The sequence below is a fragment of the Canis lupus genome, chromosome 7 (assembly GCF_011100685.1).
Source record: "Canis lupus familiaris isolate Mischka breed German Shepherd chromosome 7, alternate assembly UU_Cfam_GSD_1.0, whole genome shotgun sequence".
NCBI classification, from domain to species: domain Eukaryota; kingdom Metazoa; phylum Chordata; class Mammalia; order Carnivora; family Canidae; genus Canis; species Canis lupus.
This window is the reverse complement of record NC_049228.1, coordinates 79,422,451-79,445,213: the sequence shown is the minus strand read 5'-3', so window position 1 is coordinate 79,445,213 and position 22,763 is coordinate 79,422,451. Positions and strand designations below refer to the sequence as shown.

Genomic DNA, 22,763 nt, shown 5'->3' with positions numbered 1-22,763 from the left:
CTTTTTATTTTTTATTTTTTAAAGATTTTACGTATTTATTCATGAGAAATATACAGAGAGAGGCAGAGACATAGGCAGAGGGAGAATCAACTCAGGTCTTGATCTCAGGCTCAAGAGTTCAAGCCCCATGTTGGCCTCCATACTGAGTGTGGAACCTACTTCAAAAAAAGGAAGGGAAGGAGGAAGGGAAGGAAATATTTTTTTAAAAATGATCTCCAATATATAGATACAATAAATTACAATGGTAAAACTCTGTTCAGATAATCATAAATCATTCTAATGAAAAATAAACAGATATAAAGCAATATGGTCAAGGAGAAGCTATTTGATCAGATAAAATTTTCATGAATTTGTTTAAAAAAATTTTAAGTTTACATTTGGCCATTTCAGCAAATCGAGCCAGACAACCGAACAGGTACTGTGAGGAGAATGAGAAGATCAGGAGCACCTGGGTGGTTCAGCAGTTGAACGTCTGCCTCTGGCTTAGGGTGTGATCCCTAAATTCTGGGATTGAGTCCCACATCAGGCTCCCCCTGCAGGGAGCCTGTTTCTCCCTCTGCCTGTGTCTCTGCCTCTCTCTGTGTGTGTCTCTCATGAATAAATACAATCTTTAAAAAAAGAGAGAATGAGAAGATCTGATTTCTAGATCCAAGTCTATAATTAACAGAATATTAAAACTCAGACCAACCTACTTTTCTTCTCCAATGTCAGTTTTCTCATCAAAAGAAACAACAGGTTAACAGACACTGACTAATTTATACAATAAGTGCTTTATACACATCATCTCACTTAATCCTCAAACCAACTCTGGGATAAATACCAACATCACCTCCATCTCACAGATCCTCCTGTCTACAATTGTTACTGCTCAAGGATACATCCTTGTTTACTGGTTCCAATCCTTGGCTCCAAAATGCTGTCCTATACCAACTCCTATTGCCAACAAATCAGACATAATGGCAATAAAAGTCCTGTCTGCAAAGCAAACGAGGTATGTGATGGTTAATTTTATGCGCAGGCTGACTGGGCCACAAGACGCCCTGATATCTAGTGAAACATTATTTCTGGGTGTGCATGTGAAGTGTTTCTGCACTTTAATTTTCAACTGAGCAAAGCAGATTGGCCTTTCCAAAGTGGGTGGGCCTCATCTAACACATGAAAGGTCTGAACAGAACAAAAGTCAGAGGAAAGTTGAATCCTCTTCGCTTTATCTCTGCCTGTTGAGCTAATATGCTGGTCTTCTGCCCTTGGACAGGGACTTACAACACTGGCTCTCATGTTCCCAGGTCTTTGGACTTGGACTGAAATGCAGACCATTAGCTTTACTAGGTCTCTGGATAACCCTGACACATCACAGAAACACAAAAATTAAGAATCCATCAGAGCTAGAGACTATTATGCTAAGCAAAATAAGTGAGAGAAAGACCATATGATTTCACTCATATGTGGAATTTAAGTAAACAAATGAGCAAAGGAAATAAAAGAGACAGTGACACACAGAGAGAGAGAGAGAGAGAGAGAAACCAAGAAACAGACTCTCAACTATAGAGAACAAACTGATGGTCACCAGAGGGGAGATGGGTGGGGGGTGGAGGAAATACGGGATGAAGATTAAGGAGCATACTTGTGATGAGTACTGGGTGTGGTATGGAAGTGTTGGATCACTATGCTGTACACCTGAAACTAATATTACACTGTATGTTAGCTAACTGGAATTTAAATAAAAACTTAAAAAAGAAAACTCATCAGAAGGAAGAGACCCATTAGTCAGAACCTTTCATTTTACTAAGAAAAAGAGACCCAGAAAGGTTAAGTACTGAGCCCAAAATCAACAATGTTAGTGACAAATGCTAAGTCTTTCTGCTTTACAAATGGTTTTTTTTCTTTTAATATTAAATTTTATTTTGTTTTAATTTATTTATGATAGTTACACAGAGAGAGAGAGAGAGAGGCAGAGACACAGGCAGAGGGAGAAGCAGGCTCCATGCACCGGGAGCCCCACGTGGGATTCAATCCCGGGTCTCCAGGATCGCGCCCTGGGCCAAAGGCAGGCGCTAAACCGCTGCGCCACCCAGGGATCCCTACAAATGGTTTTCAAACTGAGATTCCAGTTCTGAATATTTGTTTCTTTTTTAAAATCTCTTTAACTGTTTTGAAAAACGGAAATATAAACACTCAAACACATTGGCCTATGCTGCCAGAAAAAATCATTTTTATGCAGACCTGAGGTTTATGCTTTTGCTATCTCTATGCATATATCTGAACTTCTTGAAAATGTGTCAGAGATTTGGAAAAACGTGCAAACCCCTCATTATATTTTAAATATTTTAAAACCCAGGAACGTGCATATATACTTTTAAAAAATCATACATGGGAACAAGTACACCATTACAGAATACCTGCTTTGTGCTCGGTACCTGTCAAATTAACTCCGGTCTAGCAGCTAAGTAGGTGTGCTTGTCACAACTTGAGTCAATGCAAGTTACCATGTAACTTTCTCACAGTGATGTAACATTATAGCACCTTGTTATTCAACTGTGGTTCAAGGATGAGTGGCAAGAGCATTACTTGGGACCCTGCTAGATGTGCAGAACCCCAGTTCCACCACCCTGAACCTATTGAAGTTAACAATGCTTCTCAAAGTTTAATGTGCCTCTAAATCACAAAGCAGTTAAAAATAAAAAAAGATTTTGTTTATTTATTTGACAGAGAAAGAGAGAGAATGCATACAAGCATAAGCAGGGGGAGGGGGAGAAGGAGAAGCAGGCTCCCTGCTGAGCAGAGAGCCTGACATGGGGTTCAGTCCCAGGACCCAGAGCGGAAAGCAGACACTTAACTGACTGAGCAGCCCCAAGGCAGTCTTATTAAATTCTGATCTTGCTTGTGTCAAGTGTGACCTGAGATTCTGCAACAGTCTCTCCCAGGCGATGCCTCTTACTCCTGGACAGAGAACCGTACCTACGAGTAGCAAGGGGCATCATGTGCTCTAAGTTAGGGCAGGTTTTGTCCAGCTTTTATCATTAAGAATAGGTTTATAATTAGATATTAACTCTTCTCCGTTTCACTTTGAAACAAGTATTCCCTACTTCTCTTTCAAGCTTTGGGGTTTACTGAAAGAATATCCTAATATTACAGGATAAATGGTTTTTTTAAAAAAGTTATTGTTTGCCAGTGTGTAAATTATTATTATTGAGCTACTGTAAATCAAAATAAAATATTGAAACAATGAGCTGAGGATATGACTACAAACATAATTCAGAATCCCAGCTTCACAATCTTGTGTTCATTCAACAGCTCCTTTATTACTGAATGACTATAAGTAACTGTTTGAATTTATAAATGTTTAGCTTTAAAAAAAAAATTCCCCATGTTGTTGGAAAGAGCAATCAGCTACTAGACTAATGTAATTAAAGCTTCATACATCTTTTTTGTTCATTCATTCAGCATGTGTTCATTGAGCTATTTATATGTACCCAGCACTGTTCGGGGTACTAAGGGGATACTGAGAGTACCAGAGTACCTGGTCTTAATGGAGCTGACATTCTAACATAATTAAGTTTTCACAGGTATCTTACATAAGATGCAGAAGGGAAAATAAATTATTAAGACAAAGTACACTCCCTGATGTTTAAACACCACCACCCAAAGGTAGACACACGACATCCCAAAACATCTGGATGGAATTTAACAGGATCAAAGTTAATTGGCAAAAATCAAATCTTATGGGGGTACCTGGGTGGCCCAATTGTTGAACATCTAAGTCTTGATTTCAGCTCAGGTCATTATCATGAGTTCAAGCCTCACATGGAGCCCTGGGCTCGGCAGGGAATCTGCTTGGGATTCTCTCCCTCACTCTCTGCCCCTATCCCCTCGTGTGTGCGTGCTCTCTAATAAATAAAGAAATAAATACATAAATCTTAAAAAAAAGAAATATCAAATATTATGTTGAAGTTGAATAAGCTTCCAAAGACAGATCAGGAATGGAACAGCTGACAGGAAGGCAGAGAAGCATAATGGAACTAGACTACAGAACCTGACTAGGTTCAAATCCCAGCTCCATCACTGACTAGCTGTGACACCCAACAACTTACTTGACCTCTCCATGCCTCAGTGTCCTCAACTGTAAAATTCAAATAAAAATGGTACTTAAATTAAAAATTAACTCTTTTGACACTAGAACTTGAACTTGTAGCAATCTGTTAAGTAGCTTTTGTGTAACAAAGGGGCTTCCTTATCTCTACAGGAGTTCAAGCAAAGTCTAACACTCAGATAAGGGTATTTAAAGAGAATTTCCATCTGGGTGAGAGGGTGGACTTGCTTCCAGCCCTGAAACGACCTTTCACAATATTTCACTAATATGCCCATGCGTCCCCAAATCCAATACCAAATACACAGAAAATACAGAGGACAGAGGATGCAATCAACAAAATTTACATTGTGGGAAACTCTACTACCCATTTTCTTCCATAGGTAGAGAGAAGAAAAAGGAGAAACCATTGCAGGAAGAAACTAGCTATGGAAAGAATCATAGGGGATCCCTGGGTGTCTCAGGGGTTTAGCGCCTGCCTTTGGCCCAGGGCGCGATCCTGGAGTCCCAGGATCAAGTCCCGCGTCGGGCTCTTGGCATAGAGCCTGCATCTCCCTCCTCCTGTGTCTCTGCCTCTCTCTCTCTCTCTCTCTCTCTCTCTGTGTCTATCATGAACAAATTAATAAATAAATATTTTTTAAAAAATCATAAAGACATACCAACCAATAACAACATATAGACTTTATTTGGTTCCTGATTCACAGAAACTAAGACAATTAAAAATCTGAACACTCAGTGGATATTTTATAATGCTAAAAACAGTCTTCTAGTAAGATCATGGTATTGCTTTCCTTTAAAACAATTCTTATGAAATATCCTAAAATATTTATGGATGAAATGATAGGATTCCTGAGGTTTTTATCTAAAATGTGAGAACATACTGCTTTCTGTTGTTTCGTGTATCGTTTCCCCTTGTTAGCTCTTCTGTACATATTTCATACTTCCATGTATGAGGGGAACGTAATGGGTGAAAGATACAGATGAGACCTACCCATGAGGTGAAAATGAGTGAGGATGGAAATGAGCTTACAGCCATTTATTATGTTATTCGACCCTCAATTCTAAAAGTGTGAAATTTTTAAAAATCACTCATGAAAACATACAGATACGAGTTCACAGAAATGCTAATTCCAGATAGATAGTCCTTCCCCCAAAAAACAGAGAACACTTTCACCAACTACAGAGTTTAAAGAACTGATATAAGTATTTATTCGGTAATCAATGGGTGGTTAGCATGGCTAACTGCTTGAAAGTACCTCTGAGGAGAAAATCTCCCCCTCACTGTCTACTCCAGTCAGTAAAACTTATATCCCACCAAGTCACTTTCTACACCAACACTGAGGCTACAACCCCCAGAAAACAACTAGGAAGAAATAAACATGTCAGACACAGAGCAACATATGCTAGAGGGCACAGGTAGAAAAATTGTTGATCCAGATGTTCAATCCAGGAATGTTATAATCCCTTCACACTCCAAAGCCAAGGAGTAAGGGCAAGGGAAGGTCCCATTTAAACCAAACAAAACCTACACAAAATAAAACCTTCCTGGATTCCAGAAATTAGGTTGGAAAGCAGCACCACTGGCTGCCTTCAGGCTAAAATAACAGCAGATTCAACAAGCACCTACCGGATCCACAAGAGGGACAAGGTTAATAAATGACAGCAAACAACGTGCCTATGTGGGTACTCCCTGTGCCTTTACCCTGCTTTATTTTTCCAAAGAGATGTATCACATGAAAGTAGGTGTATTTATTTATTTATGATCTGACTCCTCTACTCAGACACATCCATGAATCTAGGTGAGTCTTCTTTGCCAGAACATAGACTACATTATGGAATATATAGCACAGGGTATAGGTATAGGAAAGAGTCTATAATACAGCAGGTGGCTCAATAAATATATGCTGGTTTATAAAAACAGTAATAGTAACACTGGGATAAGGAATAGGCTATGCTAAAATTTTAGCCAAAGATCTGAATGAAAACTGTCAAATTGGGGGTAGGGGGTATGCCTGGCTGGCTGGCTGAATCAGCACAGCATGTGACTCCTGATCTTGGGGTTGTGAGCTCAAGCCCCGCATTGGGTGTGGACCCTAAATTGAAAAAAGTAAATAATTTTTTTAGAACTGTCAAACAAATTTAGTCACAAGCATCATCAGTGGAAGATGAGAAAATCATCTATTTAAAAAAACAACAGAAAGCCACTGGGAAAAATGAGTATAATGAAAAGAGAGCAGTCTGATATCCAGGAAAAACAAAGAATGATTTAAAAAAAAAGGGGGGGGGGGGGGGAGCCTAGGTGGCGCAGCGGTTTGGCGCCAGCCTTTGGCCCGGGGCGCGATCCTGAAGACCCGGGATCGAATCCCACATCGGGCTCCTGGTGCATGGAGTCTGCTTCTCCCTCTGCCTAGTCTCTGCCCCTCTCTCTCTCTCTCTCTCTCTCTCTCTCTCTGTGACTATCATAAATAAATAAAAATTAAAAATAAATAAAATCTTTAAAAAAAAAAGATGCACTAGAATCTTGACAGAATTGTAATATATAAAACACTGATTCAAAGACATAAAGGAGGAAATTCAAGAAAAGAAAGACGAAGAAAAAGAAGATACAGAAAGCAAAGAACAGAGATCCAACCTAAATGTTAATGAGTGATCCTAAGTTGGGGGAGAAGAAACTCAAACACAAGTAAAACCAAAACCATAATTAAAGGCAACTCCAGAATTGAAAAGACCTTAAGAAGCCAAAAAAAAAACAAACACAAAAAAAACAAAATTCATCAAAATTACAAGCAAAAATCATTTTAAAAAAGTATATTGAGGAACACTTAATTGTAATGATTAAAGGAAAAAGTCTAATGAAAAAAGAAGCCAAAAAAAAAAAAAAAATTTAGGGCCCTCTCAGGTAAGTACCTCCTTACACCATATACAAAAATAAATTCGAAGTGGATTAAAGACCTACATGTAAGACCTGAAACCATAAAACTACTAAATGAACACACAGGCAGTAAATTTGTAGTTCAGTCTTAGTAATATTTTTTGGGGTCTGTCTTCTCAGGCAAAAGCAACAAAAACAAGTGGGACTCCATAATACTAAAAAGCTTCTGCACAATGAAGGAAACCATGAACAAAATGAAAAGACAATCTTGTGAATGGCAGAAAATATTTGCAAATGATAAATCCAATAAGAAGTTAATATCCAGGGCAGCCCGGGTGGCTCAGCGGTTTAGTGCCGCCTTCAGCCCAGGGCCTGATTCTGGAGACCCGGGATCGAGTCCCACATCGGGCTCCCTGCAAGGAGCCTGCTTCTCCCTCTGCCCATGTCTCTGCCTCTCTCTCGCTCTGTCTCTCTGGGTCTTTCGTGAATAAATAAATAAAATCTTAAAAAAAAAAAAAAGAAGTTAATATCCAGGGGCACCTGGCTGGCTCGGTCAATGGAGCATGCGACTCTTGGCCTCAGCATTGTAAGTTCCAGCCTCATCATGCTGAGTGTAGAGATTACTTAAAAATAGTTTTTTAAAAAGTTAATATTCAAAATTTGTAAAGAACTCATACAACTCAACACACACACACACACACCTTGATTAAAAAATAGGCTTAAGGGGATCCCTGGGTGGCTCAGCAGTTTGGCGCCTGCCTTAGGCCCAGGGCCTGATCCTGGAGACCCCAGATCAAGTCCCACTTCGGGCTCCCTGCATGGAGCCTGCTTCTCCCTCTGTCTGTGTCTCTGCCTCTCTCTCCGTGTCTTTCATGAATAAATAAATAAAATTTTTTAAAAAATAGGCTTAAGACCTGACAGATATTTTTCCAAACAAGACATACTCATGGCCAACAGACACAAGAAAAGATGCTCAACATCACTGGTCATCAGGGAAACGTAAGTCAAAATCACAATGAGTTATCACTTCACATCTATCAGCATGGCTAAAATCAAAAAGACAGGCAGCCCAGGTGGCTCAGCGGTTTAGCACTGCCTTTGGCCCAGGGCCTGATCCTGGAGACCCAGGATCAAGTCCCACATTGGGCTCCCTGTGTGGAGCCTGCTTCTCCCTCTGCCTGTGTCTCTGCCTCTCTTTCTCTCTGTGTCTCTAATAAATAAAGTCTTTAAAAAATAAATTCCTTAAAAAAAATCAAATCAAATCAAATAAAAAAGACAAGAAATAGCAAGTGCTGGAGGGGAAGTGGAGAAAGGGGAACCCTCGTGCAAAACTGGTAGGAAACGTAAACTAGTGTAGCTACTTTGGAAAACAGGATGAAGATTCCTCAAAAAATTAAAAATAGAACATATGACCCAGCAATTCCACTTCCAGGTGAAGTGGAATTTTCATTTTCTGAAGAAAATGAAAATACTAATTTCAAAAGATATCTGTACCCCTGGGTTCACTGCAGCATCTACAGTAGCCAAGATACAGAAGCAGCCCATGTGTCTGCTGATAGATGAATGGATAAAGAGAATGTGGTGTATATACACAATGGAATATTACTCTGCCATAAATAAGAATGAAATCTTGCCATTTATGCCAACATGGATGGACCTCGAGGGTACTGTGCTAAGTGAATAAAGTCTGAGAAAAACCAATACTGGATGATTTCACCTATATGTGGAAAAGAAAAAAGAAGAAAAAAGAAAAGAAAAGAAAAGAAAAGAAAAGAAAAGAAAAGAAAAGAAAAGAAAAGAAAAGAAAAGAAAAGAAAAGAAAAGAAAAGAAAAGAAAAGAAAAGAGAAAAGAAAAGAAAAGAAAGAAAATAAAGAAAAGAAAAGAAAAAGAAAGAGAAATAAAGGAAGAAAACAAAGAAAAAGAAAAGAGAAAAGAAAAGAAAAGAAAGAAAAGAAAAGAAAAGAAAAGAAAAGAAAAGAAAGAAAAAGAAAAGAAAGAAAAGAAAAAAGAAGAAAAGAGTAAAAAAAAAACAGACTCATACATATAGAAAACAAAGTGGTAGTTGCTGGGGGCAGCGGGGGGCGGAATGGGTGATACAGGCGGAGGGGATTAAGAGGTATAAATTTCCATTTATAAAATAAGTCACAGGGATTGTGAAGGACAGCACAGGAAATATAGTAATATTGTAATATCTGTGTATGAGGACAGATAGTAATTAGACTTATGGTGAACATTCTATAATGTATATAAATGTCAAATCAAAATCAAATCACTGTTGCACACCTAAACCTAATGTAATATTGTATGTCAATTATTCTTCAACTAAAAGAAAAGAACAAGCTGAAAGAGTGTACAGCTTAGCAGAGTCCACCACCACTCCTACAAGTAAGCTAAACAGGTGTCTTATTGCTATTGACTAAATGTTCCCTTCCAGTGGCATCACTGAGCACCATGAATAGAAGTAATTATTATTAAATATTATCATCAGGAACATGTCACTTCATCAGTTCAATTCATATTACACTACTGAAATGTATAACAGAAATTTTGAAATACATGCCATACACACACATACACACATGCTCACTTTGCCCCTTACCTAAAGACCTGCAGACTGAAATGGTTGCTTCCTCCAAAAGCTTCAGCTCGGTGCTGGAGAGACAGAAGAAAGGTAATTAATAACTACAACACTACATATGTACAACCTTAGTTAAAGAAATATATAAAGAGAAAAACAACTTAGAAGAATATAGTATACAGTGATAAATGATAAAAATCAACAAAATAAACCTTCTATTTTTAACATAATTAGAAAATGTACTACAATTCTCAACATGAGATTCCTAAAAGAAAAGCACTCGAGAAGCCCTGCCTTTCAGGCATTGGGGCAGGGAGAAGAGATTAGTGGAAAGACTTAGAAAAATGCAAGAAAGTCCCTCCAAAGTACCAAGCATAGAGCAGGGGCCCTATCTGCCCCATTCTAACGGCTGTACCAATCATGGGGTTATAGTTATTTGGGGGAAATGCCATTATTTTTAGGAGATACATGGAGTCTCATGATACCTGCAATACCTTCAAACAGATCAACAACAAAAAAAGGAACAAGGCAAGAAAAGAGAGAGAACACACACATTAAGCTTCAATAATTTGTAACCATATAGAAAAACAGAAACAGAGACAGACACAAAAAGATACAAAGACAAGAGGTACAGACAGAGACAGACATAAAACTCAGGAAAAAAACACAAGTGAAAGCTTATGACACTGGATTCAGCAATGATTTCTTGGATGTAACACCAAAAACAAAGACATTAAAAGAAAAAATATTTAAATTGGGTTTTATCAAAATTAAAAGCTTTTGCACATCAAAGGATACTATCACAGAGTGAGAAGTCAATCCAACAGGAGAAAATATTTGCAAATCATGTATCTGATAAGAGACGGATATCCAGAATACACACAAAAAAAAAACAAACAAAAAAATCTGACTCAACAACCAAAAACAAACCAATTTAAACAATTTAAAAATGAGCAAAGGATTTAAACGGACATTTCCCACTGGCCCCTATAAAGCTGCTATACCTCCTAGTCTCGGGGTCCAAGTCCCTGCTCCGCTGTGTTGGGTACACTTGGACCCAGGCTTGAGCTTGTAAATAAACCCTCATGTGTTTGCAAAAAATAATAATAATAATAAAAATAAAAAATAAAAATAAACAGACATTTCTCCAAAGAAGACATACAAAAAGCTAACAGGTATATATGAAAAGATGTGCAACAACACTAGGCATTAGGAAAATGTAAATCAAAACCCCAATGAGATACCACTTTCACACCTATTAAAGTGGCTATTTAAAAAAAAAGGGAAAGAAAGAGAATGCAGGGGATCCCTGGGTGGCTCAGCGGTTTAGCGCCTGCCCAGGGTGTGATCCTGGAGTCCCAGGATTGAGTCCCACTTCAAGCTCCTTGCATGGAGCTTGCTTATCCCTCTGCCTGTGTCTCTGTCTCTGTCTCTCTCTCTGTCACTAAAAAATAAAGGAGGAATCTGCTTCTCCCTCTCCCTCTAATAAATAAATATATATTCTTTTAAATGGTGAAAATGATCACTTTTATGTTGTATACATTTTGCCGCAATAAAAAAAAAAAAGCACATTCCAATTCCAGCTCAAGTTATGAGCTATGTGACCTTGGGCTAGTATCTTAACTCTTTATGTCTTAGTTTCCTCATATACACAACAGAGATGATAATGAGCCTGCCTATTCCACAGGCATCGTCATCACTAAATTATATAACATGTAGGAAGTGCTTAGAACAACGTGCAGCACAAAGTAAAACTTCAGGAAATGAGAGCTAGTATTGATTCCAAAATGTAGTAGGCTTTGCCCCCAATTAATTAAAATAATGCTTTACACCTGTATAATCCTTTAAATGTTTTTCACAGCACTTTTAAATTTATTAGCACATTTAAATCCCATGACGATCTCTTCTAATAAACACAACAGTTATAAACCCTTTTTATCTACACATAAATACATAGGAAATGTATTATTAAAATTAATTTCATCTGCTTCACTTTTCTAAAGTGGCTGTTGGAAAACCTTAAATTACATGTGCCTCCCCTTGAATTTGCATGATAGCTGCTCTAGAAACTGTCTCCTGACAACTGAAGACAGTATCAGGTCTAAGTGTTATACACACAAAGCTAAAACCCACTCATTACTTCAGTGAACATGCCATTCCCTTAAGAATCTCAAGTTATATTCACATTCAAAAAGATAAATGTCTTTTCAAAGTTAAATCTGTAAGTTTCTCCCAAGAGGGAAGATTTTTTTTTTAGGCAAAATAACCCAGAAATGATCCTACAATAAAGCGTGTATGGGTCTCTAGTCTTTATCACTGCATTTTTATTTTCTTTACAAAAACATTTTGGGTGTCTGCCCACCGCACAATGTCTTGTCAGTCTGCTGCTCTCCCCATCCTTTTCTTTTACCTTCCCACCTTATTTCTCAAGGGTGAGCGGAGCCAGACAGGCTTGTTCGGCATGACCCCACTCCCTGGCCACTGCTGACTCCATCAGGGATAGAAATCTAAGATAAGCCAGTCTTGGTGAATTTGGAACGGAGACAGAAAAGACAGGTTTTCCATACTTGGCTGCAAAGCTGAGGCTCAAGGGAAACCATCCTCTGTCCACAGAGAAGCAGACAAAGCTGATTAGTAAGAAAAATGAGTAAAAGCTTTGAGGAGAGAAGCAGAGACTAACAGAAAGGACCCTCAGAATTCTTGTTGTGCTTGCCATTCTTGGGGCCAGTTCTTCCTACAGCCTGTCTTCTTGATGCTGGGATTCAGGATCCAAGGATCCTGAGACATCCCCATCTCTTCATCACACATGCCCCTTTTTCTGGCCTATGCAAAATCAAATTGATTTCTGTTAATAACAAAAAGATTTCTAATTAATAAATCACAGTGGTCAGATTTAATAATATATATTAGTAGTTGGCAAGAAGCAGAAACTGTGAATTAGTTTATTGGTTACTCGGGCAAAAAATAAAAGTAAAGAGGTATAAATGCAAAGGATTGTAAATAGCTTTATGAGGTTAATAAGTAGACCACATGCATAAAATCTGTTTCACTAGTGCTTCTACTTTCTTCGGTCAATAACACTCTCTTGAACTTGGCTGGAACCAAGAGCTTCAATTATACACATATGGATACAACCTTCAGAAGCTTCTAAGTCTGTCCATCCCTCAAACACTGCCTGGATGTTCAGGACATGCTGGTTTCTCCCAAAGATGCTGCCTCTGCCACCAGGTTACATGGAGAAATAAAGAAGCAGACAGACTATCTGGTGGAAGGGAAATACCAAGATCAAGGCCAGCTCCTGTGTAAGCTCATGGGAGGTGTACCCAACCTACCCTAGGAGCAGTCAAGGCAGGCATCCCAGAGGAAATAACCACAAGAGAAGTCAGTCTGGCAAACAACGGGGAGGGAAAAGAGGAGGGCTTTCCAGACATGGTAACAGCGCACGCAAAAAAGCACGGCATCACAGTGCCCAGCACATTCTGGAAATGTTAATCTACACCAGAGGACAGCAGATTAGAAGACTAGAAAAGTATACTAGACAGCTCAAGTCTGGAGTTCAGTCTCTCAACTTGTTCTCAACAGAAAGCCACTGGATGTTCCCAGAACACGGTTCAGATTTATTTTTCATACAATATTTACCAAAAAAAAAAAAAACAAAAACAAAACAAAACAAAACAACAAAAAACAAAAACAATTAATTCCAACATCTTTAGTGAGGCTGGTATGGCCATCACTTCCTCCAGGAAATCTTCTCTGATCATCTAAGACCAGGTCATCCAAACACCCAATTATAAAACAGTAGTTGGGGCGGGGGGGGGAATCCCTGGGTGGCTCAGCGGTTTAGCACCTGCCTTCGGCCCAGGGTGTGATCCTGGAGTCCTGGGATCAAGTCCCACATCAGGCTCCCTGCATGGAGCCTGCTTCTCCCTCTGCCTGTGTCTCTGCCTCAATCTGTGTGTCTCTCATGAATAAATAAATAAAATCTTTAAAAAAAAAAAAAAAAAAACCGGAGTTGGGGCAGCCTGGGTGGCTCAGCGGTTTAGCGCCACCTTCAGTTCCAGGGCATGATCCCAGAGATCCCGAATCAAGTCCCACATCAGGCTCCTTGTATGGAGCCTGCTTCTCCCTCTGCCTGTGTCTCTGCCTCTCTCTCTCTCTCTGTCTCTATGAATAAATAAATAAATAAAATCTTTAAAAAAATAAAAAATAAAACAGTAGTTGGTAGCAACACCGCCCAACTTCTTGTCCTTGACTCCCTCAACTTCGAGATCGTGGGCTCCTCGCTCATCTTGGCATTCACAGCCTGCGACAAAGCACGTGCATGACAAAAATGTACTGACTGAATAAATGCCGTTGTCAGACACTTTGAGGACAAAACTATTTCCCCCGTTCCTCAAGAAAGACTTCATATTCTCCAGCCCTCAAGGCAAGGTGTGCCCTGAAGTTTAATTTTTTATTAAAATATTTTTAAATACACTTATTTAATTCCAAACATGAAATACTATTTCTGTCTGAAGCAGTCTGATTTCTTTGTCACTCAAGGATGAAGAGACAGGGAAAGACCGGGAGTTACCACACCTCTCTTGGAAAGCTCCCTCTTGTACACCAGCCAGCACCTACCAGTCTGCGATTAGGCCCATCAGGCCCAGGTCCCCTACACACAGCTGTGATCTGAAACAGCATCACTGCCACCGCCTCCTCAACAACCACCACTTAGGGTCAGAAGCATCCCCAGTGCCCAGATTATAAGCACCATGAGACCAGGGAAAATATCTCGTTAACGCCGACATCCCCACTGTGCCTAGTACAGTGGCTCGGCCAAAAGAAAAACACTTGGTAATGACCTATTAAATCAAAGATTCACAGAGCTCTGTTTGTGGCAGTACCACTGGAACTCTCACACCCTGACGCCTTACTTGTTTCTACAAAGGAAATCAGCGAGGCACACCACCCCTGCCAAAAGTAACACACTGATCGTTATAATAAAATTCCCCTTCCTCTCATCCCTCCATCCTCCAATTTTCTAAACTTCCTGGAACATTTTAAGAATAATCTTCTTTCTCGTTTGCTTGATTTAGAGCTAAAATGAGGTGGTAAGCAACTGGGATGGTTGGTAACTGTCGCTGCGTATTATAGGCATCCATGCGCAGTACTGTTTTAGTTTAAACAAATGAGCTCAGATGTTCTGGCAGCAGGCAACTAACAAATCATCATATGCAGTAAATAAAAGTAAAATGGAGCTGCAAATATGCCAGTGTTTCCAAGACAATTACAATTAGAAACCAAATGTTTCTGAAGGCAGATTTGGGGCACTGAGAATATACAAAAAGGGGGCAAAAGGGCAGCAAATATTTATACCAATACAGATTCAATAAATTAGTACCACACAGAGTACTTCAAACTCATTGTTACATGTACACCATACAACTCCAGGTCAATTTTTTAAATGTGGATAACGGGAGAGTAGGGATAAATTATGCAAAACTAGTCATCTCTCAAACTTTTGCTAAAAGAACTAAACTCGGGGATCCCTGGGTGGCGCAGCGGTTTAGCGCCTGCCTTTGGCCCAGGGCGCGATCCTGGAGAACCAGGGTCGAATCCCACGTCGGGCTCCCAGTGTATGGAGCCTGCTTCTCCCTCTGCCTATGTCTCTCTCTCTCTCTCCCTGTGTGACTATCATAAATAAATAAATAAAAAATTTAAAAAAAGTACTGTTGAATCCTATAAAAAAAAATAAATAAAAATAAAAAAGAACTAAACTCTAGATAAACCACCATACTGATCCAATGACTAGGTATCTCTTTCTGAAGCAATCCTTACATGTGATAAGGTATATCAGGCTCCTCCTTCTCAGTTTGGCCACTATTCTGGCAGCAACAAGAAGTCAAATGAAGTCACAAGAGTCACAGTTTTGCTGTGACACCCAGATGAAAGGGAGACCTATGCGACTAGAGATATTTTCCCAAGAATCCCAGAGTCTCACATACATATCCAAGAAAACATGAAACTGGTCTAGGGATTTTTCAGTTTTAAGAACCTTCATGGACTTCCCTTAAAATAATTCAGCAATGAAGTAGTTACTAAAATTTGCACAACCACAGGCAAATTCTTAAACATTACCACTGCCACTTCTGTTCCCTTCCTTCCTTTGATTTTATGAAGAGAATCTCCCTCACACTCTCCACATGCTTCTATGAGAGCCTCTAAGAAAAGTCTCCAGGGAATACCAGTACTACAGCTCAAGGATTTCTGAGTTGTCTCAAATAATCAATAAATCCATGCCACCTCCGTTGAATGTGCTAACATATAGCAAAACCAAGTAAAATAACCAGGAAGTGTAGGCAGCAGAGAAGAGTGGTATGAAAAAGTACAGCCAAAGAATGAAGAACCTCAATGTCACACTGAATTTGGATTTCATCCTGCTGCAAAGGGGAAGCCACTGAGCACAGAATCAAAAACACAAAGAAAACAACTCTCAAAGCAGCAGCAAGGTATTTAAAGTATACAATAGTTAAATGTCTGATCCTGACTACAACCATCTGAAGATTTTCAGGAAAAAAAGAAATGAATAGCACTAATGCCTCTAGTGATGCATATAATAAAGCCTAACCATGTACTCACAACAACACTATAATTAACTGCTGCAGCCAAACGTTGGGCCAGCAAACTTAGATAAACCACTAACTTAACTATTATTAAAGCAGAACACAGTCAAGTTTAAATGTTTAATGTTTAAAAATTCTAGTTGAATTCCACTAAAATTATATACCAAATTGGAACACTAGGAAGAAATATCAACACAAGAATACAGAATATCTCTGCAACCACAGAAGCCAGTCACTTTCATACTTCCACTCCAAGTGCATCTCAACAGTTCCCATCAATTAACAGACTGAGGCAACTGGCACATGAATTTCCAGTCACGTGGCCTGTTAACGAAAATGATGTATACCCCTGGCATAATGGAAAGAGTACATATTTTGAAGCCATGTGTTTAAGTTCCAGCTTCTTCGTTTCCTAATGGTATAACCAAGCCAAGTTACTTAGTCTGAGAGTCCCAGTTTCTCATCTGTGAAGCAGAGGTAAGGATACCACCTTCTATAGGACAGGGGTAAGCAGTATAGGACAAGGTATGGAAAGTGCTCAGCACATAGCTCAATAAACGTGAGTTCCCAACCCACCATGGCAATAACACAAAACCATATGTAATAAACTATCAAATTTACATATATTTATTCCTTAACACACCTTACAAGTAATTTGCCAGCTTCCTTTGTCTTCCCCCCACCCCCACGACACAGGGAAGGATAAAACAAAAGTCAGTAATTTTTGAAGCAGTTTTACATGTTTTGTGTCAAACAACTGTACAATGATATGTTTGGGTTTTATTTATATTCATGTTTTACTATAGAAAAACAACCCTAGTGGATTATCAAGGTAATCAAAAGTCCTTATTCACCAAGTGAAATTGCTCAATATTAAGTAACTTTTAATAAATGGCAGAACAGAGACTCACATTTGGTAATTTTTCTTTTTTAAAAGACAATTTGGGGGGGAGCACCTGGGAGGCTCCATCAGTTAAGTGTCTGCCTTCAACTCAGGTCATGATCTCAGGGTCCTGGGATCAAGCCCCACGTCAGGCTCCCTGATTGGCAAGGAGTTTGCTTCTCCCTTTCCTCTCTGCTTCTCCCTGCTGCTCGTGCTCTCTCTCAAATAAATAAGAAATCTTTTGAAAAATGGTTTTTATTTTTATTATTGTAAAAACAAACCATACAAAAGGCATGAGGTAATACTACACAGCTATCAGAACTGCTAAATTTAAAAAAAAAAAAAGGGTGACAACATCAAATGCTGGCAAGGGGGTAGAGAAACTGGATCTCACATATATTACTGGTGGGAATAATAAATGATACAGCTGTTGGAAAACAGTTTGGCAGTTTTGTATAAAACCAAACATGCACTTGGTAACTATGCTTTTCATGGTGAGAATTTTGTTAATTTATATAATTATCATCTCACTAGGCTGTGTACCTGAAACTAACATGTCAACTATACTTCAATTAAAAATAAATTGAAAAAAATAAGAGAAACTTCAACCTGCACTGACCATACAACCCAGAAACTGCACTGTTGACCATTTGTCTCAAAGAAAAAAAAAAACTTATGCTCACCAGAAAACCTGTACACAAACGTTCATAGCAGCTTTACTCGTAATAGTCAAAAACTGGAAACAATCCAAACATCTTTCAATGGGTCACTGTCTAAACTATGGTACATACACAACAGACTACTACTCAGCAAGAAAAAAGGAATGACCTACTGATATATACAACTTGAATAGATCTCAAGGACACTGTGCATAGTGAAAAGAGCCAATCTCAAAATGTTTACATACCGTATTATTCCATTTATATAACTTTCTTGAAATAACAAAATGATAGAGATTAAAAATTGATCAATGGCTGCCAGGGATTGGAGATGAGGGGGTGGGGGATGTGTGCGGCTATAATAGGGAAAGCACAAGAGAGCCGTGTTGGGATAAAACAGGTAAGTATCTTGATTTTGGTAGTGGCTACAGGAGTCTATACATGTGATAAAACTGTGTAGACTTATGCATATACACACAAATGTGTCCATGTGTAACTACCTGCTGAAATCCCAGTAACCTTTGTGGATTATACCAATGTCAGTTTCCTGGCCTTGATACTGAACAATAGTTATGTCAGTTGTCATCACTGGGGGAGATGAGTGAAGGATGCCAGGACCTCCCTGTACCTTTCTGGCAACCTACTGTGAATCTGTAATTATATTGAACAAATTTTAAAAAGTAAATCATAAAAATAAAGCAACACAAACCTATACAAGAATTCTATAAATAAACACATTTTTGGGATCCCTGGGTGGCGCAGCCGTTTGGCACCTGCCTTTGGCTCAGGGCGTGATCCTGGAGACCCGGGATCAACTCCCACGTCAGGCTCCCGGTGCATTGAGCCTGCTTCTCCCTCTGCCTATGTCCCTGCCTCTTCTCTCTCTCTCTGTGACTACCGTAAATAAATTTTAAAAATAAATAAATAAATAAATAAATAAATAACATTTTTAAAAATACAGACATACATAATTTTGCTTGAATAAATTACACTATATGAATGTTTTTATAACTGGCTTTAACCCCTTAATATGCTGTGGATCTTTCCCCCTTTCTATAAACATATGATCATTTTTATGACTGTGTAATGTTACAGTGTACAGATGCATCATTTTAATTTTTTTAGCAGTCTCCTTACTCATGAACATTTAGGTTGATAGCAATCTTCCTTCACAAACATTGCTATGAATGCCATTACTCATGTATCTTTCTACGTATATTTCTGAACTTGTCCAATTATCTCAACATAAACTTCAGAAATGCAACTGCTAGGTCAATGAACACTTCTGTTCTGATGAATATTGCAAATTACATTGCAAAAAGATTTAACCAATTACCATTCCCACCAAAAGTGCATAACTGTGGCCTATAAGCCCACACATATTCCTAAATTTGCAAAATTACGAGCCCAGGTCTTTTGACACCAAATCCTGTGATCTCAATACTCAGATAAGCATATATTGACAGAAAGCAAGCATAAGCACCCATATGACACAGAATTTCTTTCCCCTTTGAAATGGCCTATTCAAAGGGATTCATAAAGGATGTGATGTCTGACATATTATCATGTCACTGTAAATTCAGAATAAATTCTATTTAACACCACCTAAACTCTTTCATCGCACCAGGCAGTCCATTTTTGTATGAAATAACATAGAGGCACATCAAGAACTATTACAGAGAGTGTTACAGCTCCTTTGGATTTAAACTACATGTCACAGTCCTCTGACCAAGAACTCTGGCCTTAACTTAAAAAATGATACCATTAACAAGTCAGGAAACAACAAATGTTGGAGAGGATGCAGAGAAAGGGGAACCCTCTTGCACTGCTAGTGGGATTGCAAGCTGGTGCAGCCACTCTGAAAAAGTATATGGAAGTTCCTTTCTTTTTATTTTTTTTAAAGATTTATTTATTCATGAGACACAGACTGAAAGAGAGAGAAGCAGAGACACAGGCAGAGGAAGAAGCAGGCTCCATGCAGAGAGCCTGATGTGGGACTGGATCCCAGATCCCGGGATTACAACCTGAGCTGAAGCTACCCAGGTGTCCCTGGAGGTTCCTAAAAAAGTGAAAATAGGGCCGGGCTGGGGAAAAAAAAAAAAAAAAAAAGTGAAAATAGAGCTACCCTATGACCTAGCAATTGCCCTACTAGGTATATACCCCAAAGATACAAATGTAGTGATCCAAAGGGGCACCTGCACCCCAATGTTTATAGCAACGTCCACAACAATTTATGAAAAGAGCCCAGATGTCCATCAACAGAATGACAATTACAAAGAATGGAACGGAATACTACTCAGCCATCAAAACAAATGAAATCTTGCCATCTGCAACAACATGGATGGAACTAGAAGGTATTATGCTAAGTGAAATAAGTTAATCAGGCAGCCCTGGTGGCACAGAGGTTTAGCGCCGCCTGCAGCCCGGGGTGTGATCCTGGAGACCCGGGATCGAGTCCCACATTGGGCTTCCTGCATGGAGCCTGCTTCTCCCTCTGCCTGTGTCTCTGCCTCTCTCTCTCTCGCTCTCTCTGAATAAATAAATAAAATCTTAAAAAAAAAAAAAGAAATAAGTTAATCAGAGAAAGACAATTATAGGATTTCACTCATATGTGTAATTTAAGAAACAAAACAGAGGAGCATAGAGGAAGGGAGGGAAAAATAAAACAAGATGTAATCAAAGAGGGAGACAAACCATAAGAGACTCTTAACCATAGAAAACAAACTGAGGGTTGCTGGAGGCGTTGGGGTAGGGGGTGGCATAACTGGGCGATGGGCAGTAAGGGGGGCATGTGATGTAATGAGCACTGAGTGTATATAAAACTGATGAATTGCTGAACTAATAACAATCTATATGTTAACTGAATTCAAATTTTAAAAAATGGTAAGTGAAGAAGACACAGAAATGTTCAGTTTTGATAGAAAAGGGAAAAAATTAGCAAATATTAAGTAAAAAATTGTGGATACTTTTTCATTATAGAAATAGATGATCAGCTATATCAGCCACTTATGCAGAAAAAGTCTCCAAATGTCTTCAGCCTCAATGTACAAAGTAACAGAAGAGGAACAACCTTATCCCTGCTAGTTAGATCTGCTCTCCACAACCGCAGATACCCAGACATCAGTTTGTTAATGGAAGAACGAAAAGACCGGAGCTCTGTTTGGAGCACACGCCCCTCCATTCTTCAACACAGTACCACTGTGAGACGGCAAGCAGTTTCCAAAACTGACCAATAAACAAGAAAGAACATTTGTTGGTAGGGAAAAAAAAGGTAATTTCACATGAAGCCTGTAGTTCAAGAATTCAGGTTTCTGCAACCAAAATAAATATATAAAAAGGGTCATCTAATAAACTAAATACCTATTCCTGTTAATTGTCACACATGAAAATATGGAAGAGTTATTTACAGTATTTTAGTCAGCTGGTGTAAGAGGTCAGCCAGGCTACGGCTGCCAAGCCAAACACTCACCACTGCTGTTAGGCTGATAACTGAACTGACCCGTGACCGGTACCATCGAGCCAACAACACCCACCAGAAGGACTGCTTGTGGCCCTTTAGCAGTTTCCACAGTCCACCACTGGTTCCCCCCCACCCCCAACTCTTCCTTCTGTTTTCTACCAACCCATCTGTCTCATTCTTCATCTGTCCTCACTTTGGATTTTTGAGTAACACAAGAGGTACCAATGGATACTGCCAGGCCGTGGGGCTGGCCCTCAGGGATTAGAGAAAGAAAACAGAAGTTGAATAACACATAATCTTAGAAAAGAGGCTTACCAATTGGTTGTAAAACAACACTGCAACCTAAATAACAGTCTTACCATACTCTCAATACAGAAGTATGTGGGTTCCCACATAAAAGCAGATCTTTTTAAAAAAAGTTTTTAGGCTACAGAGAAAAATATTTTTAAAAACTAAAAATGTGACTAAGTATACACTTCATTAATTTGAACTCCACTAGTTTAGAATTTCAGCTGTTTGTCTAAAATGGAGTTTAAACTTTCACATTATATTTTTTAAAAAGTATTTCAACAAGGGAGGAGAAGGTTTAGGAAAAGTGTTATTTAACTTCTACCAAAAAAATGGGTTTAAAGGGGCACCTGGCTGGCTCAGTCAGCAGAGCATGCTACTCTTTACCTCAGGGGAGTTGTGAGTTCAAGCCCCATGTTAGGTATACAGCTTAAAGCCGGCGGGGGACGGGGGGGGGGGGGGGGGGGGGACTTTCTATTAAAAAAAAAAAATATATATATATATATATATATATATTTTTTTTTTTTTTTTTAAGTGAAAAAGGGGCAACCTGGGTGGCTCATCAAATGAGTGTCCGAATCATGATCTCAGCTCAGGTTTGATCTCAGGGTCATGAGTTCCAGCCCCATGTTGAACTCCACGAGAGAAATGTGTTTAAGGACTTTGGCATATTAATTGTTGATATGGAAATACATTTGATTAGGTAGAATTTGCAATTTATCTAGACCTATAAACTATTCAAAGTGCTCTCAACATGGTTATTTCACTTCACTGCTTTCCAAAACCCTGAGAAGCTGACAGAGGAAACAGGAGCATTCTCATTTTATAGCTGACAGAGAAGAGCCAAGCAACCTGTCCAAGGTCACAATGTAAGAATAAACACATCTAATATCTAATACTCTTTCCATATGAACAGTATTTAGCTCCCTTCTACAAATTAAGATTGATGTATTTATTTGAGAGACAGAAAAAAAAAGAGTTTATGAGCCGGAGGGAGGGAGGGAGAAGCAGACTCCCTGCAGAGCACAGAGCCCAAGGCAGGGCTCCATCCCACAACCATGAGATCATGACCTGAGCCAAAATCAAGAGTCAGATGCTTCACCAACTGAGCCACCCAGGCACCCATTAGCTTCTTTTTTTTATTAAAGAAAACCCACATAACATCAATCTAAAACACTACTACTACTTGGAATTTCTTTCTTTTTATTTCTTTCTTTCTTTCTTTCTTTACTACTTGGAATTATATGCTCTATTTATATACATACAATTATATGCTCTATTTCTATACATATCTAAAAGAAGTTATGTCATACATGCATTAATCCACAAT

The 22,763-nt window shown here is 39.0% G+C and overlaps 1 protein-coding gene across 6 annotated transcripts in view; it reads right to left on the bottom strand.

Moving 5' to 3' along the window:
* Positions 1–22,763, bottom strand: part of DYM (dymeclin) — a 343,179-nt gene that overhangs the window by 281,250 nt on the left and 39,166 nt on the right. For all 6 annotated transcript variants that reach the window (XM_038543986.1, XM_038543991.1, XM_038543989.1 and 3 more), the window contains one exon: positions 9,560–9,612. In XM_038543986.1, coding sequence (XP_038399914.1) covers positions 9,560–9,612 — 53 coding nt within the window. The remainder of the gene's footprint in view (positions 1–9,559; positions 9,613–22,763) is intronic.